The sequence below is a fragment of the Salvia miltiorrhiza genome, chromosome 4 (genome assembly GCF_028751815.1).
Source record: "Salvia miltiorrhiza cultivar Shanhuang (shh) chromosome 4, IMPLAD_Smil_shh, whole genome shotgun sequence".
In the NCBI taxonomy this organism is placed as follows: domain Eukaryota; kingdom Viridiplantae; phylum Streptophyta; class Magnoliopsida; order Lamiales; family Lamiaceae; genus Salvia; species Salvia miltiorrhiza.
The window spans coordinates 25,350,532-25,369,646 of NC_080390.1; the positions used below are offsets into that span (position 1 = coordinate 25,350,532).

General features: G+C 37.2%; 1 protein-coding gene across 1 annotated transcript; it reads right to left on the bottom strand.

The window, feature by feature from the left end:
- Window positions 1–13,894: 13,894 nt before the first annotated feature.
- LOC131019979 (7-deoxyloganetic acid glucosyltransferase-like) lies at window positions 13,895–19,037 on the bottom strand. The gene is made up of 3 exons (XM_057948617.1): window positions 18,470–19,037; window positions 15,024–15,130; window positions 13,895–14,909 (listed from the first exon to the last, which is right to left on the bottom strand). Exons 1-3 carry the CDS (start codon window positions 18,942–18,944, stop codon window positions 14,103–14,105), a joined length of 1,389 nt encoding a protein of 462 aa, XP_057804600.1. The 5' UTR covers window positions 18,945–19,037; the 3' UTR covers window positions 13,895–14,102.
- Between the last annotated feature and the right edge of the window lie 78 nt (window positions 19,038–19,115).

The window sequence follows — 19,115 nt, forward strand, 5'->3', positions numbered from 1 at the left end:
TTATATTCAAATGAATATTTATTGGTGAAGCCATCATAAGTCACGCGTCTATCAAACTGCCACGGACGCCCCAACAAGATGTGGCTCGCTTGCATGTGAATATCATCACACAATACCTCATCCTTATACTTCCCAATGCTAAAAGAAACATTCACTTGCTGCGTAACTTTGATTACGCCGGTCTCATTCAGTCACTGCAAACGGTACGGCTTGGGATGCTCCACCTCGGTCAGCCCCAATCTCTCAACCATGGCTCTACTAGCCACGTTCGCGCAACTTCCTCCATCGATGATCACGCTGCACACCTTGTCTTGAACAGGACATCTCGTGTGAAAGAGATTCTCCCGCTGCTCGCTCTCATCAAATTGAGTTTAACAACTCAAAGCTCTCCTAGATAGCATCAACTGTCCAGCAGGTGCGAAAATCTCCTCAATCTCCTCATCATAATCGACATTCTTCATGACTGGCATATCAGGATCGGTCTCCTCACCATCATTCACAACTTCGCCGTCATCTCTGATGATCATAAGTCTCCTATTTGGACACTCACTCATAATATGCCCGAATCCTTGACACTTGAAGCACTTCTTATCTCGATTTCGACCATCGAAAACTGTCAGATTTGTTGAATTTGAACCCTCTGTTCGAGATCTAAAGAACGGCTTCTTGTCATCTCTCGGCGGTGTCTCCTTCTTCCATTGGTTCCCTTTTGACGATGAACCACTAGAAACTGGTTGGGATTGCCTCCAATTGCCCTGATTCTGTCTCTGGTTGCTGCTGATGTTGCCCCTCCTCTTGAGCTGATTCTCTAACTTGATGGCCATGTGCACCATATCCTCCAACTCAACATAATGCTGCAACTCCACCTTATCACGAATATCCCAATGCAAAACAGCTAGGAATATCGCCATAGTCGCCTCCCGTTCCTCCATAACATTGGCTCGAATCATGACAGCCTCCATCTCCTTGTAGTACTCATCTACGCTCCTACTGCCCTGCTTCAAATTCTGCAACTTGTTGAAAAGCTTTCGGTAGTAATGATTAGGCACAAATCGCTTCCTCATCACAGTTTTCATCTCATGCCAATTCTAAATTGGTGGTTCACCGTTTCTCCTCCTACTCGTCACCATCTTATCCCACCGAACAAGTGCATAATCTGAGAACTCTATCGCAGCCAGCTTCACCTTCTTGAGCTCTAAATAGTTGTGGCAGTCAAACAGAAGCTCCACATTTCTCTCTCATTCAAGATACAATTTTGGATCATTTTTCCCTTGGAATGAGGGAATGTTCATCTTGATGTTGCCCAGATTGTTATCTTGCCAAGTCCTACTGCCATCTCTCTGCCAATCCTCTTCCTCACCAAAATCTGTATCATCTCCATGCTCCCCGTACTGACGATATTGGAATCGACCTCCTCCACCACCACGGCCTCGTCTGTCGCCGCCTCGGCCTCCTGCTCGAGTGAAATTGTTATCTTTGGAGTGAGACTACTCGATCTGGTCGATATTTTCATGCACCCCTTCCAACTCGGATCTCAGAATATTTCCCAATTCTGATCGAAGTGGCTACATTATGAACTTCGTCTTTGGATCAATAACAGTATGATCCTCCGTACCTGAAACCTGCTCATCTTTCTTTGACATATTGACACATAAAAACAAAGGTTAGTAAAAACCAAATAGGACCTCACCACCTCACAAGCACTCGTGTATATCACTCTACAATGGATTCACTCAGCACTCATGTATCACTCAAATCAAAGGATCCACTACGGAGATCCGGATGACACCTACCTTTTCATAGTGCAACGGGCAGAGGGAGGCAAGGGAGAAATGTGATGAAAAGAAATGAGTGAGGCTAGGGTTAGGTTACACATAATAGAAGTAGATTTTAATTAGTAAGTTAATTAATAGTGTAAAATGGGCTTAATTAAACCCAAAATATTACTATTTTGGGTTTAGGCCACTTATAGTGGGACAACCCAAAATGGATCGGAAATGCGATATCCCCGGGCAAAGCTCTAACCTGAACTAAACCCCGGCCTATTCCCTTTGGCTATATAATCGTGTGGTTTCTGGGAATTTAAAACCCGATTTCTTCCATAAATTCTCCGATCCAAATGGCAGGGGCTTACGCACTTCGACTCGCTCTGTATGCACCAAAATCTAATCATTGTGCATACAGCTGTGGAAAGTCCCTTTCCATTTCTTGGAAAAACCAAGGCGATTTGGAAAGTCTCGTTAGAACGCTGGATTAGCGCCTTCTAGTAGCTCCTCTTTATGATACTTTGCCAGCGAAGTACACTTCAATGACTCATAATAAATGAGGAAATTCACACAAAGAAGAACAAAAAAACAAGGGTCCGAAGGGGAAATGCCTCATGAAACTCAAAGCTATTACTTTTGACTCTGATATTAGAAGTCTAGATCGGTCAAGGGAAAAAAGAAAAGGTTAAGCTATGACCCTCTTGTTAGGTCCGGAGGGTCTCGAATAGGTGTATGGGGGGGGAATACACCTATGGGCTATTTTTGTCGATTTCCTCTAAAAACAGAGGGATCTCTAGAATGAGATCAAAACGAAACTATACACGCAAACTATGACTCCTGTTTACTGAAAAGAGTTTTGACCAAACAGGGTTGACGATTGATACTGAAAACTCTTCAGTAATGAGTTATCAGTTAAGTCACTGGAACTTAACTGAAGCACGTAAGGGCTTCAGTCGAGTTTGCTAAAACAAAGATGATATAAATCTTCCTGACTATCAGAAGATAGATCAGTCAGACTGATATCATACGCAGCGGAAATAAACTTGTTTCAGAATAGCCTTGGTTGAGCACGTTGTTAGTCTTAGGTTTCTCTTTGCGGTTATTCAGTATTCAGTTTATAAACAGTAAGAACACAGATAAGAATGGAAAGACTGAAAGCTGTAAATAACACAGAGAGTTTTACGTGGTTCGGAAAACCTTTTCCTACATCCACGGTCGGTTGATCAGACCAATAATTCACTCCGCAAGTGCTTAACTGGTGCACTGCAAATTGAAACCGTGTGCTTACCGGGTGCACACTGAAGAGACCTTACTTCAGTACCCACGCTTCACTTGCGTCGAATTTCCCACTCCTAGCACGACCTTGCACTAGGATCTCACGGAGTCAGAGTACCTTCCTGAACTCCTATTCACTCAAACACTCGGTTTCTTTCTTGCGAAAGGAGGTTTGAAAAACTTGCCAACTCAACTTCAAAGAACAAGTTCTTTGGAGCAAGTTTTGAGCTGGGCTTCTAGGTAAACAGATATATGCCTAAGGTCTAAGAGAATGTGTGTAATCAGTAGTGACTGATTTTGACTTTGGAATTCTTTTCTTCGATTCAAGCTTTGTGGAGTTTAAGCTTTGGGCTGAGTAGCAATTTCGGCAGAGCTTCAGCTTAGGTCGTTGAATCGGTGAAGATTGAAGTTGATCCTCGAGCGCTATTTATTGGAGAGGTCTTGAATAGATCCGTTGGCGGAGAACGTCTTCAAGATTTCTTTCGTTGGAGAGCAATTCGAATTTGGGCTGAGGCTTCAATCTTCGAGGTTCATTGTTTGGTGGAAACGGCTTTCTTGAGGGACAGGAGATGTGACGTCTCTGATAAAGTAGCCACCAAATAGGAATGACCTCTGCAGAGATAAGGAGATCCTGAGATCTCTGCATTTAATGCGGCTGTACGTGTAAGCACGTGGCTTCCTTTGAACATTGGAAGTTCAGTCCGAGGAAGAATGTTTAACTGATACTTGACTTTAGTATCAGTCTGTTGAGTCCTCGAAGCACGCATTAAGTAGTCAGTTCTGAACTGATTCTTCAACTGATACTTCAGTTGGTATCTTCAGTCTTCAGTCCTTCAGTCCTTCGGTCCTTCAGTCTTCAGTCTTCAGTCTTCAGAACTGCTAACTAAACTAGAAACGAACTCTAACAATTGAGTTCAAAACAAATCTAGTCTATTACAAATTAAACCTAAGGATTTTGGTATCATCAAAATAAAACCTGATATTCCATGGGGTTCCCAACACTACTTTAGATCGTTCTGTAATATTCCAGTGGTTGCCGCAAGGAATGACGTCATCGCTCCTGCAAAAGTAATAACAATCAAAGCCGTAGGCGGGTATTCAAATAAAGGGGAGCACCTTGCTATCATGAAAACGCCAGCTGTTACCATAGTAGCTGCATGAATCAAAGCGGATACTGGAATGGTATGCGACTATTTTTATTGGACGGAGAGAGTATTAAATAATAATAATAATAATAATAACAACAACAACAACAACAACAACAACAACAACAACAACAAAACAACAACAACAACAACAACAACAACAACAATAATAATAATAATAATAATAATAATAATAATAATAATAATAATAATAATAATAATAATAAGTCATAATTAATAATCTATTTATTATATGAAAACACAGTTTGTGGCAAAATTGTAATTAAAGAATCAATCAAAGGGTATTTATAAAACTCAACAAATCCCATATCCCATATATTTTCTCTTTCCTCTCTTTCATCATACGCATTCTTCAATTTTCTATTCTCTCTCTCTCTCTTTCTCTCATATTCTCTTTTTCATATTTTGATGATTTTTAAAAAAAATCAAATTTTATTTATAAAAAATATTCTATATATATCTTAAATTAAAGATGAATGCAAGATCTTTGATTTGGTATCAAATAATTATTCAACTCCTCTATTAGTATTCTAATAAATTCTAATAATATAATTTATTTTCCTACTTATCAATTGAAGCTTTTCTAATAAGATGACATAGGTAATGAGCTAACTTAGAAAAAATTAATTTTATGCATGATTAGCTTATGTTTTAAAACTATATATTGTGATGTGAAAACTCTTTTTTTATTGTTTCTTCGTTTCTTTTAATTTGAATGATGTGTTTATTCTATAATTTTAAGGAAGAAAATAAAGTTTTCCATCAAATAGATGGAAAATTAAAAATGATACTTTTCGAAATTATAAAATAAAATTAAGGATCTTTACTGAGTAATTGATGTAGATTATTTTATTTTTTAACAAAAAATAATTTACATTTACTTATATTCTAACTATATTTAATATTTATTTTTTATTTATTTGATACATCATGTAATTTATTTATTTTTGATAAATTAACTTGATTAAATAAAGAAATTTAAAGGCCGCGCCACAGGGGCTCGAACCCAAGACCTTCGATTTTAGACATTAACCCCTAATCGCTTAACCGATACACACTCTACATCATTTAATTTTGATGCAAAACTATGTTCGCCGTGCATTGCACGGGCGAATGTACTAGTTATAAGATTAAAATAAATTATACAAATTAAATTAAAATTGGAAAATTATTTTAAAAATTAATAAAAAATGAAAATGAGACACCAAAATTAATATACTAAATTTTAAATGAAGAAAATTTAGTGCAATAAATCTACCTAGCTATAAAGTATCAATATCATTTATATGTAGGGTATTCTTTTTTCATTTCTCTTATGTACTTTTATTCATTTTGCTTTTATTTTCTGTAGTATACCGGCCACACTCGATTGATTTGAGATTTTGTTCGGTTAATTTCTTTAAGAAATTACATATACTCGACTAGTAACCAATACATCAATCCTATAAAAAAAATTAATAAATTAAGGAACAGAATTTACATTTTTTGGTTGAAAAATATTGGCTTCTAGATGAAAAGAGGTTACATCCTCCAGCTCTGCCGCTTGTCAGCCATCGCCGGCGTGTAATTCCGGCACCGGCGTTCCGTTACCAGATTATTTTATTGATAATTCAGAATCGGACTTCACTAAAAGTCAAGATTCAAAGTTGTCTACATAAGCATTATAGATTTGTATATTACATTATGATTTATGACCTTTCACATGACACACAAAATCTTTAATTTTGTTTTTGATTGACTTCTTCAAGATTGATGTGTGGCTATTTTTGTTTGTTTGTGGAATTTGTTTAATATTTATTTCTTGGAATATCACGGTCCATTGGACTTAGACGATACCACGATCTTCAGTGATGTGCCAAAAACCTAGTGCTTACCCAGGAATCAAATCTCATCATTTAAATATTCTGTTGTCTGTGCTATTGTCGTGTATATTTAATGTTTTTCGACCTCAGATTAGATAAATAATTTATTATCAAGGAAAAAGAATACAATAGTCTATGAAATACAAACTACAATATCTAGAAAATAGTTTAAAGTATCTGAAACATTACCTCAGATTATATATATAATTTATGGTCAAGGAAAAAGAATACAATAGTCTATGAAATACAAACTACAGTGCCTAAAAAATAGTTGGGGAAATTATATGAAAATATCTGACCTTATATTAAAATCTGACTTTTTGATAAAAAAATTTAATTGTAGTAAAAAATATAACATTCTTGCAATCGATTGCAATGTCGGTCCGAAGACATTTTTCGGCTAAATTCAATTAGGGTTTCTACTTATGTGTGGGCTTTATCCGATGTGATAAAAATTAGTTGTATTCGTGGCCTGGTGTGGGTGCAAGGACTGAACAACGTCGTTTTCGATTGGGACCAAAACGACGTCGTTTCTAGAAATTGGATGCATTTTTGGAAGAATTATGTCGAAGGAGAGGAGAGAACAATGGGAAGAAGAGATGGTGAGATAAGCTCGATTGAATCCCTAATCCTTATATGTATTGCAACCGATTTATTTCTTGCTAAAACGACGCCGTTTTATGCAAATGGAAACCACCGTTTCATTAGCCAGCCCGACTAGCCTTCTAAGCTTTCCGGAGATCCACCTCAACATCGATTTGGGGGGAGAAAATGTCTCCGAGCCGACATTACAATCGATTGCAAGGTCGTTATATTTTTTTTCTACAAAAAGATTGTCAAAAAATCAAATTTTGGCATAAGATCGGGTATTTTCATGTAATTTACCCAAAATAGTTTAAAGTATCTAAATCGTAAAATGGATATTAATTAGCTAGTGAGGTTAAATGTTTTGGTCAGATTCAAATTTCTTTGAGAAATGACATAATACTTATTCACCCTCCTATCGAATCCGCTCAGCTTCGTCCTAGAAACTACATAATTTATTCAATGCATATCGAATACTCAATATAGCAGCTACTAACTACTCCTAGAAAGAATAGCTTAAAGTATCTACAGTGGGAGGAGCTAAGGAGATGCGCTAATTGATGGTCCCCACCTTAGCGTCTCTCCTCTCCAGTACATTGACTCTATAAGAGGCGCTATAATCTTTATTTTAATTTAATTTCATTTTTGCTCTTCTACTTTAAAATTCAACATTTCATTAAAATTAAAAATTCAACATTACATTAACTAAAATAAAATGAAAGACTTAAAAAAACTACTCCCTCCGTCCCTGAAATGGCTTCCTCTTTGGGGACGGCACGAGTTTTAATAAAAAGTTGTAAAGTGTATTGATAATGAAGAAAAAGTGATATAATTATTATTGGAAGTTGTGAAAAGTGTTATAATTAGTATTGAGAGTGGTGAAAAGTGAAAATTAAGAATAAATAAAGTATTATTAGTGGTGGGGTAGGTTTCCAAAAATGGAAAGAAAGAAAGAGGAAGTTATTTGGGGGACGTCCCAAAATGGAAAAAGAGGAAGTTATTTTAGGGACGGAGGGAGTATAATAATTGAAATAAAATATATAATAATTTTTTTACAGCTCAATCGGACCAAAACGAGACAAAACACTACAAGAAAAGCTACTGAACACCGACGAATTTACCGACAGAAAACATTTTGTCACAGAATACCGACGCATTAACGATGGAACAACGATGAATTTACAGTTTTGGAGTAAACGACAGATATACCGTCGACATTACCGACAAAATCTGAAGAAGCGATGCCGAGAAAGATTCCTACGAAATTATCGACAGAATCCCCGACGGACTTCCGATGGAAAAGAACCGACGGACGATTGTCCGTCGATTTTTTTTTAATATTTTTTTTAAATTGAACTCAGCGACGGACTCTGATTCGTTGGTACTGCCGACGAACATCATGCCGTCGTTAATTAATTTATTTGTTAATATTTTTAATTTTTGAATTGAAATCAGCGACATAAATTGTTACGTCGGTAGTGCCGACGGACGTTTTCCGTCGGTACGATATTTAATTTTTAATATTTTTAATTTTAAAATTTAAATTCGCGATGAAATTTCCGTCGGTGGTGGCGACAGAGTTAACGACGAATTTATTCGTCGGTGGGCCCTAAAATAATAAAAAGATGGAATTACTTAGGCAGATCTCCCCCTTCAATTTCACAAAATTCCCCCTTCGAAAAACACCAGAAATCTTCGCCTCCGATTCCCAATCACCGGCGACCGGGCCATCCCCACCGCTTGCCGCGTTCGCCTCCTTCGCGTCCCGCGTCTCCCTGCCTTCGAAAGCCATATCCGCGTTCTCCTCTGCGTTGGACCAACGCTGCCACCGCTGTGAAGATCTACCACCGCCAAGCCCTTGCCACCGTGAAGAGCCAACGTCCGCCGTCGAATCCCGCCAGAGACCCGCCGCCGCCACCAACCCCTGCCGCCATGAGTTTCCGTCCAGTTCAGGTTTTTTTTATTTATTTATTGAATTTATTGCTTCAAAATTGATTTTTACTTGATTTGCTTCAAATTTGAAGTGAGGCCAACGTGAATGTCGCAGTCTCGCATGGAGGCTTGTCGAGCCACATGCGCTTGAAATTTTGGCGGAGCTTTGGTGCGAGGACGAGCTGCGACTGAGCTACTTGAAGCTTCATCAATGATGTCTTCTTCCCGGCCCATTGCATGCTCTCCTTCGTCTTGGATGATCATATTATGAAAAACGATGCACGTGAACATGATATCGCTCAACTCCTCCTTCTTCAAAAGATGAGTTGGTCCTTTGAGGAATGCCCAACGAGCTTGAAGCACGCCGAAAGCTTGTTCAATGTCCTTGCGAGCCGTTTCATGCCTCAAATTTGAATCTTCTACTCTTCCCGTCCGACTGAAATGGAGGACTCTTCGCGAAAGCAGGCCAATCGGGGTAGATGTCGTCGGTCAAGTAGTACCCACTCTTGTAGTAAGAGTCATTGGCTTTGAAATGTGATCGGTGCAGCCCTTCCTTCCAGTTGATGCGTTGAGCACGTTGATGTCGTTGTTTAAACCAGGAGTCCCAAAAAATGCATGTCAAATCCACAGGTCTTGGGATGCGACAGCTTCGAGGATGATGGTTGGCTCCCCCTGATCACCTTGAGTGTATGCTACTTGCCACGCCACCGGATAATTCTTCCATGCCTACTGCATGCAATCTAGGCTCCCTAGTATCCCTGGGAACTCGTGATTTTCCTCGTGCAGTGTAAGAAGCATTTGGTAGTCGACGGACGTCGGCCTCCTCAAGTTTTCTGCGCCGAAGCGTTAGATGATGACTCAACAGAATCTGCTCAAGTATTCTTTTTTGAAGCTGAAGGGGTATTATTTAAAGTCATAGTTCGTGAGACATTAAATAATCTTTATTATAAGTATGTTGAGGAATATAGAGCTGCTAGTAGTCATAGTCTTATTATTGGAAGAAGTAGTAGTACTGAAATTGATGTTAGTGCTAGTGAAAGTGGCAATGCTAGTGTTTTGATAGGATCTAATCCAAGTAACTATGTCGGTCTTCCTAGAAACACCTCTAAGTTGACTTGCAATAGAACAAGGACATCCTAGCGATCATAAGTTGACTCAGTGTCATCTCTCAAGGAAGATCTTTAAGGGCTTCTAATTGTATCGCAAGAAAGCAGTAAACGTTGATTATAAAAACTTGTAAAACTTGTAAATTAAGAAAAACTATTAAAACCCTAGGCAAGAATTAAACAACTTAAAGTAAATCTAAACTTAAGAATTTAAATACTAACTAGGAATTTAAAGGCTTGTAAATTAAAGCTTCTAATCTAATCTAACTAGGCAGAAACGAAATTGCATAATTTAAAGGAAAGCATAATAAAAACACATAAACTAAATTGCATAATTTAAAGTGCATAATTTAAAGTGCGTAATTTAAAGAAAGCAAGTAAAAGCAAATAAATAAACTTGATTAAGAAATACCGTAAAACGTCTCGAGAAGTAATCTGTCACGTAATTATAACTCTAAACGGGAACTAATCTAAAACATGAATTAAAAGAACTATAACAAACTAACTAAGAACATAATTCGAAGCTAAGACTAAGAAAGCAATAAACCTAAGTCTTTGGTTGCCTAGTGGAAACTAAAGATTAGGGCAAAGGATTATTATTTTACAATGAATAGCAATGCCCTATTTATAGACTTCAATTCAATCTTGATCACCATCAAACTTGCCATGCAAAATTGGACTCTAAAGGAAATAGAATCGTGTAAGAGAAGGAAAGTCCATCAAAATCGTGCTCTGCAAGTTATCTCCACTCTAGCGAAAATTGGCTAACTCTGGAAACTCGGCTCTAGAAAGGTATAATGCAGAGCTCTGAAAAAGGCAGAGCTGAAAGTCAGCTCTGCAAAGTTCAGCTCTATAAAGTTGACTATGTCGATCTTTAGCTCTGCTCTGCCAAGTTCACTCTGGCGTAGAGCTGGTAAACCGGTTTCGGTTATCCGGTTAAAACCGTAACCGAACCGAAAAAACCGGTTATCGGTTAACCGATAATCGGTTTTTATCAGTTCGGTTCGGTTTTCGGTTACTATATTTCCAATTAACCGGTTAATCGGTTTAACCGGTCGGTTAACCGGTTTATTTATTAAATTAATTAATAAATTTATATTTTATTATATTAGAATTAAAAAATCAGCCCATCTCTATTAAATTTTTTTCTAAGAATGCGGCCCAACTTTTCCTAATCAAAAGCCCAATTCTCTCTCACTCAATTCACGCTCAAACCTTTTCATCCCTCTTTTCTCTCCCACATTTCAAAGCTCACGGACAGAACAATGTCTGCCACCTATGTCTCTCTCACGCAACACCAAAATCGGCCGCGCCACCGGGCGCTGGGAATTCTGGTGACTGGTCCATGTTGTTAGGCGCCGCCCTCTTCTTCCGTTCTTCGTCTTCTTTCCTCTCAAGCTCCTTTCTCAATTTCCCAAACTGAGCCCTAGTTCCCCTTCATCGCAGATCGCCGCTGCCTTCACACAATTCGGCGAGGTTGATGCTCATCGGCCTGCACAGCGGCGGACTTGTTCTGTCGCGGCGAACACGCTTCCTCCTCTGAAGCGCCTCTCTCTTTGACTCTGGCTTGGACGCCAACGCGCCGACGACCGGCGGGATCCGTCAGGTGAGGCCGCGTGACGTCCTCGGTGTCGCGAACTCCGACGACGGTGGCGGGCTGAAGGGAAAGAAGGCGGCAGCTGCTTTCTAAAACTTTAATTTGAAAACCGTAGATGCAGAGAGAGTTTGGGTTTGTGTACAGTTTGGGTTTGCAAGAGGTTTGTTGGAATTAACCAGTTAATTCGGTTAACCGATTAACCGGTCCGGTTAAACCGGACCGGTTAATCGATTAACCAAACTGTAATTCGGTTCGGTTTTCGGTTATTAGTTCGACTGTAATTCGGTTCCGGTTAACCGGTAAACCGGTTCGGTTATAACCGAACCGGACCGATTACCAGCCCTACTCTGGCGCGTAGTCAGCTCTGTCGAGTTTAGCTCTGCTGATTTAGCTCTGCTCTGACAAGTTTGTTCTGCTCTGGAGATTTCAGCTCTGCTAGGGAAGTTCAGCTCTGGAGATTTCGGCTCTGACTCTGCAAGTCAGCTCTGCTCTACTACAGAGCTATCCTCGCAGCTCTGCTCTGGCGAGCTTCTCTGCTCTGCTCTGCAGCGGGCTTTTCGGCTCTGGCGCTGGCTTTTCAGCTCTGAACACCAGAGTGCGCCAGAATATACATTTCTCATCCAAAATCTCCAAAATCACACTCTTCCATCTATAAAACCTAAATCTCCTGCAAAGCATAAAACAAACCATAAAACGCACCAATTTTCAGAAGATTTAACTTAAAATATGCACATGCAAACCCCTAAAATTAGAATAATTAAGCATAAATCACCTTCTATCTATTGATGATGTTGAAGACTTGAAATCTGATTTGGATACATATTTTTAAGAAAAAGTCATGAAATGGAAAGAGCCTGGTCATTTTGATGTGATTATGTGGTGGAAGTTGAAAAGTAAAAAATTTAGAATATTATCAAGGATGGCTTGTGATGTGTTGTCCATTCCAATAACTACTGTTACTTCAGGGTTTTCTTTTAGTGCGAGTGGTCGAGTTATAGAGCCATATCGAGCCTCTCTAGCAGTGGATATGGTGCAAATGTTACTTTGTGGCAGGGATTGGTTGCGAGCTACTTATGGGATTAAGGGGAAAAATAAGGTATTATTATTATTATTATTTATTTTCATGTTTTTTTCTTACATTTATTGATATATTCTTATATCTAAATTTTTCTATATGTCTTTCTAAAGGATTACACTCAAGACATCAAAGAATTCAAAATGTCTTAAGAGTTTTCTGAAGAATATTTGTAAAGTTATTTCTTTTGAATTTGTCTAATTTTTGGTATTACTAATCTGTGGTTTATATATATATATATATATATATATATGTGTGTGTGTGTGTGTGTGTGTGTGTGTGTATGTATATAATTTGAATATTTTTGGTATTTGTAGGATGAGATTTGCAAGGAGCTTCAAGATCAAATGCCATGTTTTATGAAATTAAGTTTATTATGTAATTTTTATACTTTTTGTAGATTTATTTTGTGATTTTATTTTGTGGAATGAACTACATAATAGGTATATTTATTATCAATTCAAGGACCAAGCTCAAATTCAATTTGAGCTTGAATTTGAAATCGAGATCGAATTTGAATTCAATTTTGAAATCGGACTCAAAAATCGAGCCAAATCTGAGCTCAGATAAACGAATAATTAACGAACTGAATTCGAACCAAATTCGAGCTTAATACTCCTTCCGTCCCACTTATATTGACACTTTTACTTTGGGCACGAAGATTAAGAATAAGGGGTTGAGAGTGTAAAGTGGGTGGGGACCATTTGTTTAATGTGTGTAGAGAAGGTAGAGACCACATACTATTTTTGGAAAGTGCCAATATAAGTGGGACAAACAAAAAGGCAAGTGTGCCATTATAAGTGGGACATAGGGAGTATTATGTAGACGAATCGAACTCGAGCTCATTTTATAGCTCGAATTCGTCTAGAGCTATTTAGCTCGGCTCGGTTCGTATTCAGGACTTGAAGCAAATTAACGAATGTTATTCCTATGTTTTCGGGCTATAAATCTCTAGTTATTTTAATGGGAGAATATGCAAAATGAGAAAAAAAAATATTACTCCCTCCGTCCACGAAATGAGTACCCATATTTCCTTTTTCGTCCGTCCACGAAATGAGTACCCATTTTCCTTTTTGGCAAGTGTACCCCACACATCTCTTTAATTAATACACTCAAAAAGTGGGACCCTTAAACTATTCACACTACACTCCATACATTTCTTAAAACCCGTGCCGTCCACAAATGGGTACTCATTTCGTGGACGGAGGGAGTAGTCGAATAGTTTTAATTTAAAATTATGTGTAAAATGAGAATAATTAATTTATTAAAAGTTCAGTAAATTGTATGTAATTAACCCTAACAATTATTATATGGGCTCTTTGGTTATTATTCTCTTCAACATAAAGGTTAGTTTGAGATTTCAAGTTTGAAGGCATCTCAAAATCCAATTTGATCACCTTAATTTCAAATTTATTTTCTTTATCATCGAGAACGAAGACATGTCTGATTTGAGGACATTCGATCTGGTGCATTTCTCTCCTCTGAAATTAGTTGTCCATACGTGGTGGGAAGTTTGGTGAGTGAGGAAAATAAAATAGTAGTAAAATTCTAAGATTTCTTTATCTTACTTAAAGTACTAAAAACACAACCCAAAAATTATACAATGAAATTTGAGTTTTACCCATGATGCCAACTATCTCTTCCAATAGAATATTTGACTCCAATTTCACAATTGTATGATAATAATCACATCAGGTGTTACATTAAGATTTTATCACTAGGCCAAAATATGCACACATTAGTTGGATTTCGTGCACAAATTCATATTCTTGATATCGTTAATCAAACGACCCAAATCTGCGTTGGACGAGCCGCCTTCGCTTACACTCAACCTGGCCGCGTCCGCCATTTCTCGAGCCCTTTCCAAGAACGTATCCTTTTTCAACTCCATAATCTCCCTCACCATCTTCTCCACCACAACTCTATCACAAATATCTTTCATGTCCAAACCCAGCCTCCACACCTCTCCCACATACCTACTATTTACTTGTTGGTCCACGTAATGAGGCCAACAAATCATCGGTTTTCCAGCAACTATGCTTTCTAGAGTCGAGTTCCATCCACTGTGAGTCAAGAACCCCCCAACGGCCCGATGAGCCAACACCTCCCTTTGCGGAGCCCAACTCACCGTGCACCCTCTGTCCTTTATACCTCGCAATAACTTCGTAGGAATCTCCTCATTCGACACAGGATCCGAACCGGGTCTCCGAACCCACAAGAATCTTGATCCACTGCTCACCAAGCCATGTAGAATCTCTAGGAACTCATCTTTTGTCATGAATGAGAGGCTCCCGATGCTGACATACACGACAGAGTTCGAGGGCTGTTTGTCGAGCCAAGAGATACAACTCCTATCTTCTTGCCAAATGCTGGAGGAGATGATGTCGCTTGATTGAAGGTGTGTGTGGAGGGGGCCAATGGCGTAGATGTTTGGGCATAGTTTGAGCATTTGAAATAAGACTAATGCGTCTAGGTGTTGGAAAGTGTTCAGGATGAGCCCTTGAGAAATGGGCATGTGATGGACCTGCTTTAAAACTAGATCGACCTACAGAACATCACAGTGCAATTCAGTTGGTAAAAGAATTCCCTCTAACAAAAAGGGAAATATGGGAACAATATTGATCCTTGTTTTAAAATGAAAAGAATAATCTTGATCTACCTGAGGATCCTTGAAGTTCATAGTGCGGCAGAAGTCGGGAAGGTCGCGGCGTCTCATAATGCCTTCCATGCCACGGATGTTTCTAATAGTCTCGTCTAGGTTGTCGTCTATCACACAAAAATAATAGAGGGTGTTTCCTTTTCATAATTGAGAAGATGCGTATAATTGAATATCTTTAATGTTCATTATAAGGATTTCTTAAGTACAAATGAATCTAACAAAATTAGCTAAAATGGGCATTGGGATATCCCAAAATTTCAATCCATCTTAGTAAATAAAGGATTAGCTATTGAATCCTAAAAAAAATCCTTTAAATATTTTTTTTATCAAGGGTGGAGTTAGTTAGGCTATAAACCTCTATTATACTAGGTACTATGAAACTTTCGATTCAGATATCATGTTGATAGTTAGTTCATTTTTGGTCTATTCCTTTTTTTATGTTGTTTCTTTTGTCCTCTGGATGCAGTCAGTTTTGGGCTACATCTATGGATGGTTTTGTTATGTCTGATGTCTGTTTTTCCTTGTGGTTTTTGTTGGGCGTTGTCAGTTTTGGGTAGCGCCATGTATAAAATATTGGCTGATGTTTTGTTTACAGGTTGGAGGTCTGCCTAATCCCTCACCCCTCGAATGTTTGTTCCAAAAAACAAAAATCATTAACTCTCATGAGTTCTCCTTGGAATATGTATAAATTCATTTTGAAAATGTATGAATTCAAAAATTAAAATTTTCGCTCCCTATGGGATTTCAATCCATTATCATGATCATTCAACAAAGTGATGAATCCACCTTAGGTTCCTATAAATGAGTTTTTATTTCAGTAATCCCCTTTCTATATATTTATGGAAGGGCTACGCTACGCTATAAACACTTCTTAAAATATAAAATACGATCTAGCTAAAATGTACGATTCTATATAGAAAACGTATAAATTCACTGTGTAAATGTCTGAATTTTGAAAATTAAAATTTTCGCTAGCTATGAGATTCGAGCTCAGAACTATGAATTCATCCAATAAAGTGATGAACAACCGTAGATCTTGATGATCTAAGGGCTGGAAAATTATTCTTATTTTTTATTTTAGTCAACCCTATATATATATATATATATATATATATATATATATATATATATATATATATATATATATATAGGGAAGAGCTACCGTGAAAACACTTCTTAAAATAAAAATAAAAATATTTTTCAATGTACGAATTTTATGTAGATTACGTATGAATTCATCCAACAAGGTTACGAATTGTGAAAAATAAATTTTTGCTACCTTTGAGATTCGAACTCAGGACCACGAATTCATCCAACAGGGTTACGAATCAACCGTAGATCTTGATGATATAAGGGCTGAAAATCGTTTATATTTTATATTTTAAGAAGTATTTTATTTTAGCCCTCCCCTATATATATATATATATATATATATATATATATATATATATATATAATATGGGAGCGCTCCAATGAGACCCCCCATTTTTAGTGAAATCTTAGACACGATCTCGTGCGTTTATTTTATCAATCATATGGCTGATATTATACCTAGAGGGAGACTTTTTTTTTCAGGATTGGAATCCTGGAAGGAGCGAAATATTTTAAATTTCGTTATTCATCAGTATATACTGCATTGTTCATCAGTATATAATGCCTTATTCATTAGTATATATGTTATTCATCAGTATATAGTGTATATACTGCTTTATTCATCAGTATATATGTCTTATTCATTGTACTCAGTGTCTCACGAAATGTAGGGGGTCTCACCGGAGTGCACCATATATATATAGTGTATATATATATACTTCCTCCGTCCACGAAAGAATTTCCTAGGTGAGAGTGACACGAGATTTAAGAAAAAAGGTTGTTGAGTGTATTGATAGTGGTGAAAAAGTGTTATAATTAATATTGGAAGTTGTGAAAGTGAAAAGTAAGTAGTTATAAATGGTGAGGTATAATCCGAAAATAGGTAGAAAGTTTTTTTGTTGACGTCCCAAAAATGAAAAATAGAAAGTTCTTTTATGAACGGAGGGAGTATATAGTTAGGTTATAGTGAGTAACTATTTTTCATGATAAATGAGAATAACGAATAAATAAGTCAATATAAATAAACGAATAAGTTGTTTGTAATGCACAAATTAATAGCGTATCCAGTTAACTCACTCACTACAGGATTTCAACCCAGGTTTGAAAGACTAATTCGTGCAAACAGACGGCTTATTCGTAAATTTATATTTGGATTATTCGTATATTTATACTGACTTACTTGTCGTTTTCCTTTTATACAATAAATTTAAGTACATTAATATCAGTTGTAGGATTTGAATATCTAATATTTTAAATTCATTCTAAATTCTCACCATATTAATCTGGTCATTCTCACTTAATACTTACTATATACAATATACATATAGTATATATAGTTAGAAATTGTCACATGTGTTTTATCTCCAAATTAAGAATATCTGAATTAAAATACGTCCACCGCCAAGGAAATCGAGGGTGGTGGTTTCGTTATGAAGAATCTGAAGTGTTAATTAAATGATACTCTTGCATGTATACTGGATTCTACATTAGTTCAATGTTTGCCACCTTAATAAAATAATTAAATAAGAAAAGAGAGACGAAAAAAGGGCTAGAATTTGTATTGAAGCAGCTGGTAACTTGTAACTACTTATTTCAGAAAATACTCCCTTGCATGCACGTTGCGAACGTTTTTTTCCCCTTCCCTAAAATGTCAACATTTCTTTCAAGAAATGGGGAGCTTGTGTTAAGGCTTTAAAGCTATTGTCATAGTATATCTATGTGGAAATTGAAACACAAACCAAAGATTAATAAAATTATAATATGAGTACAGTCCAACAATTAGATCTCGACGCATGATTTTTTGGATGTATAAGCTTAATTAATTAAAAAAGTTATCATTCAAGATTTAATTAAGATTGAGATTTCTCCAATCTCACCCTTTCAGTAGAATAGAAATCAAGCAAAATTAGCTCAAATGCTAGAAATTACCAAAGATTTTGGGATATTCCAAAGTGGTAATCCATCTTAGTGAATGGGATTAGATCAATTAAAGCTAATTCTAAAAAGTAAACGCCCCTTAAAGATAATAAAATAAAATATAATAAATATGTGGAATGTCGAAAATATAAGAAAAGAAAGTGTTAAACCATACATATATCCATTTTTGATATGTTAAAATTAAATATCCACTTTAGATGAAAAAAGATGTAAAAATAATCCAATTATTTTGCAGCAGAATGATTGAGGCTAATGTAAAAATAATTCAATTATTTTGCAGCAGAATGATTGAGGCTAATGTAGTTAATTAATTTGGGTAGAATGTACGTGTTATATTTATAGAAATGTGTATGTTTAACATGATAGCTATGAAAAGTGGGTAGAAATTAAAAGAAAAGATTTAGAGTTTGAGAAACCTTTGAAAGGAAGCTCCCCAGCCTGAATGAGTTTAGGCAGACACATGTAGGTCCAAATCGCAGAGGGGCTGATGGTATCGAAATACAAGAGTGGGATTCCAATCTCAGCAGCTATATCAGTAGCAAAAGTCAGAAGGCCGTCAGCAATGATGCAGCTCACCTGCTTTCCGGCATCAGTAGACGTCAGCATCTTGCGCAAAATGGAGGGGGCCACGGCCCCCAGGGATTGCATGAGCTCCGAGAACTCAAAAATGGTTCTCGGGTGCTCTTCGGGCAGGCCATCGGGAACGGTTTGGAAGTGGAAGGTGTCGTGATACTTTACTTGAATGTCGGAGGAATGGAGGAGGCGGCGGTGGATGTGTTGAGTGATGATGAATGTGATGTTGATGTGTTGGAGGCACAGAATCTCGGCGAGTCTGAGCATGCCGTTGATGGGGCCTTGGAGAGGCAGAGGAAATATAAGCACATGAGCCATATTTGATTCGGATATGCTTTTGTTTCCGCAGTTATAAACTCTTCAATTAATAATTTGAAAAAATTGTTAAATCGGACTTGTAATAGTTGTTACAGTCGATACCAATTATGAAAGTCAAGTGTATAAGTATGCAAGTTGTTCAAAATAATTAAAGTAGACATAATTAATCAG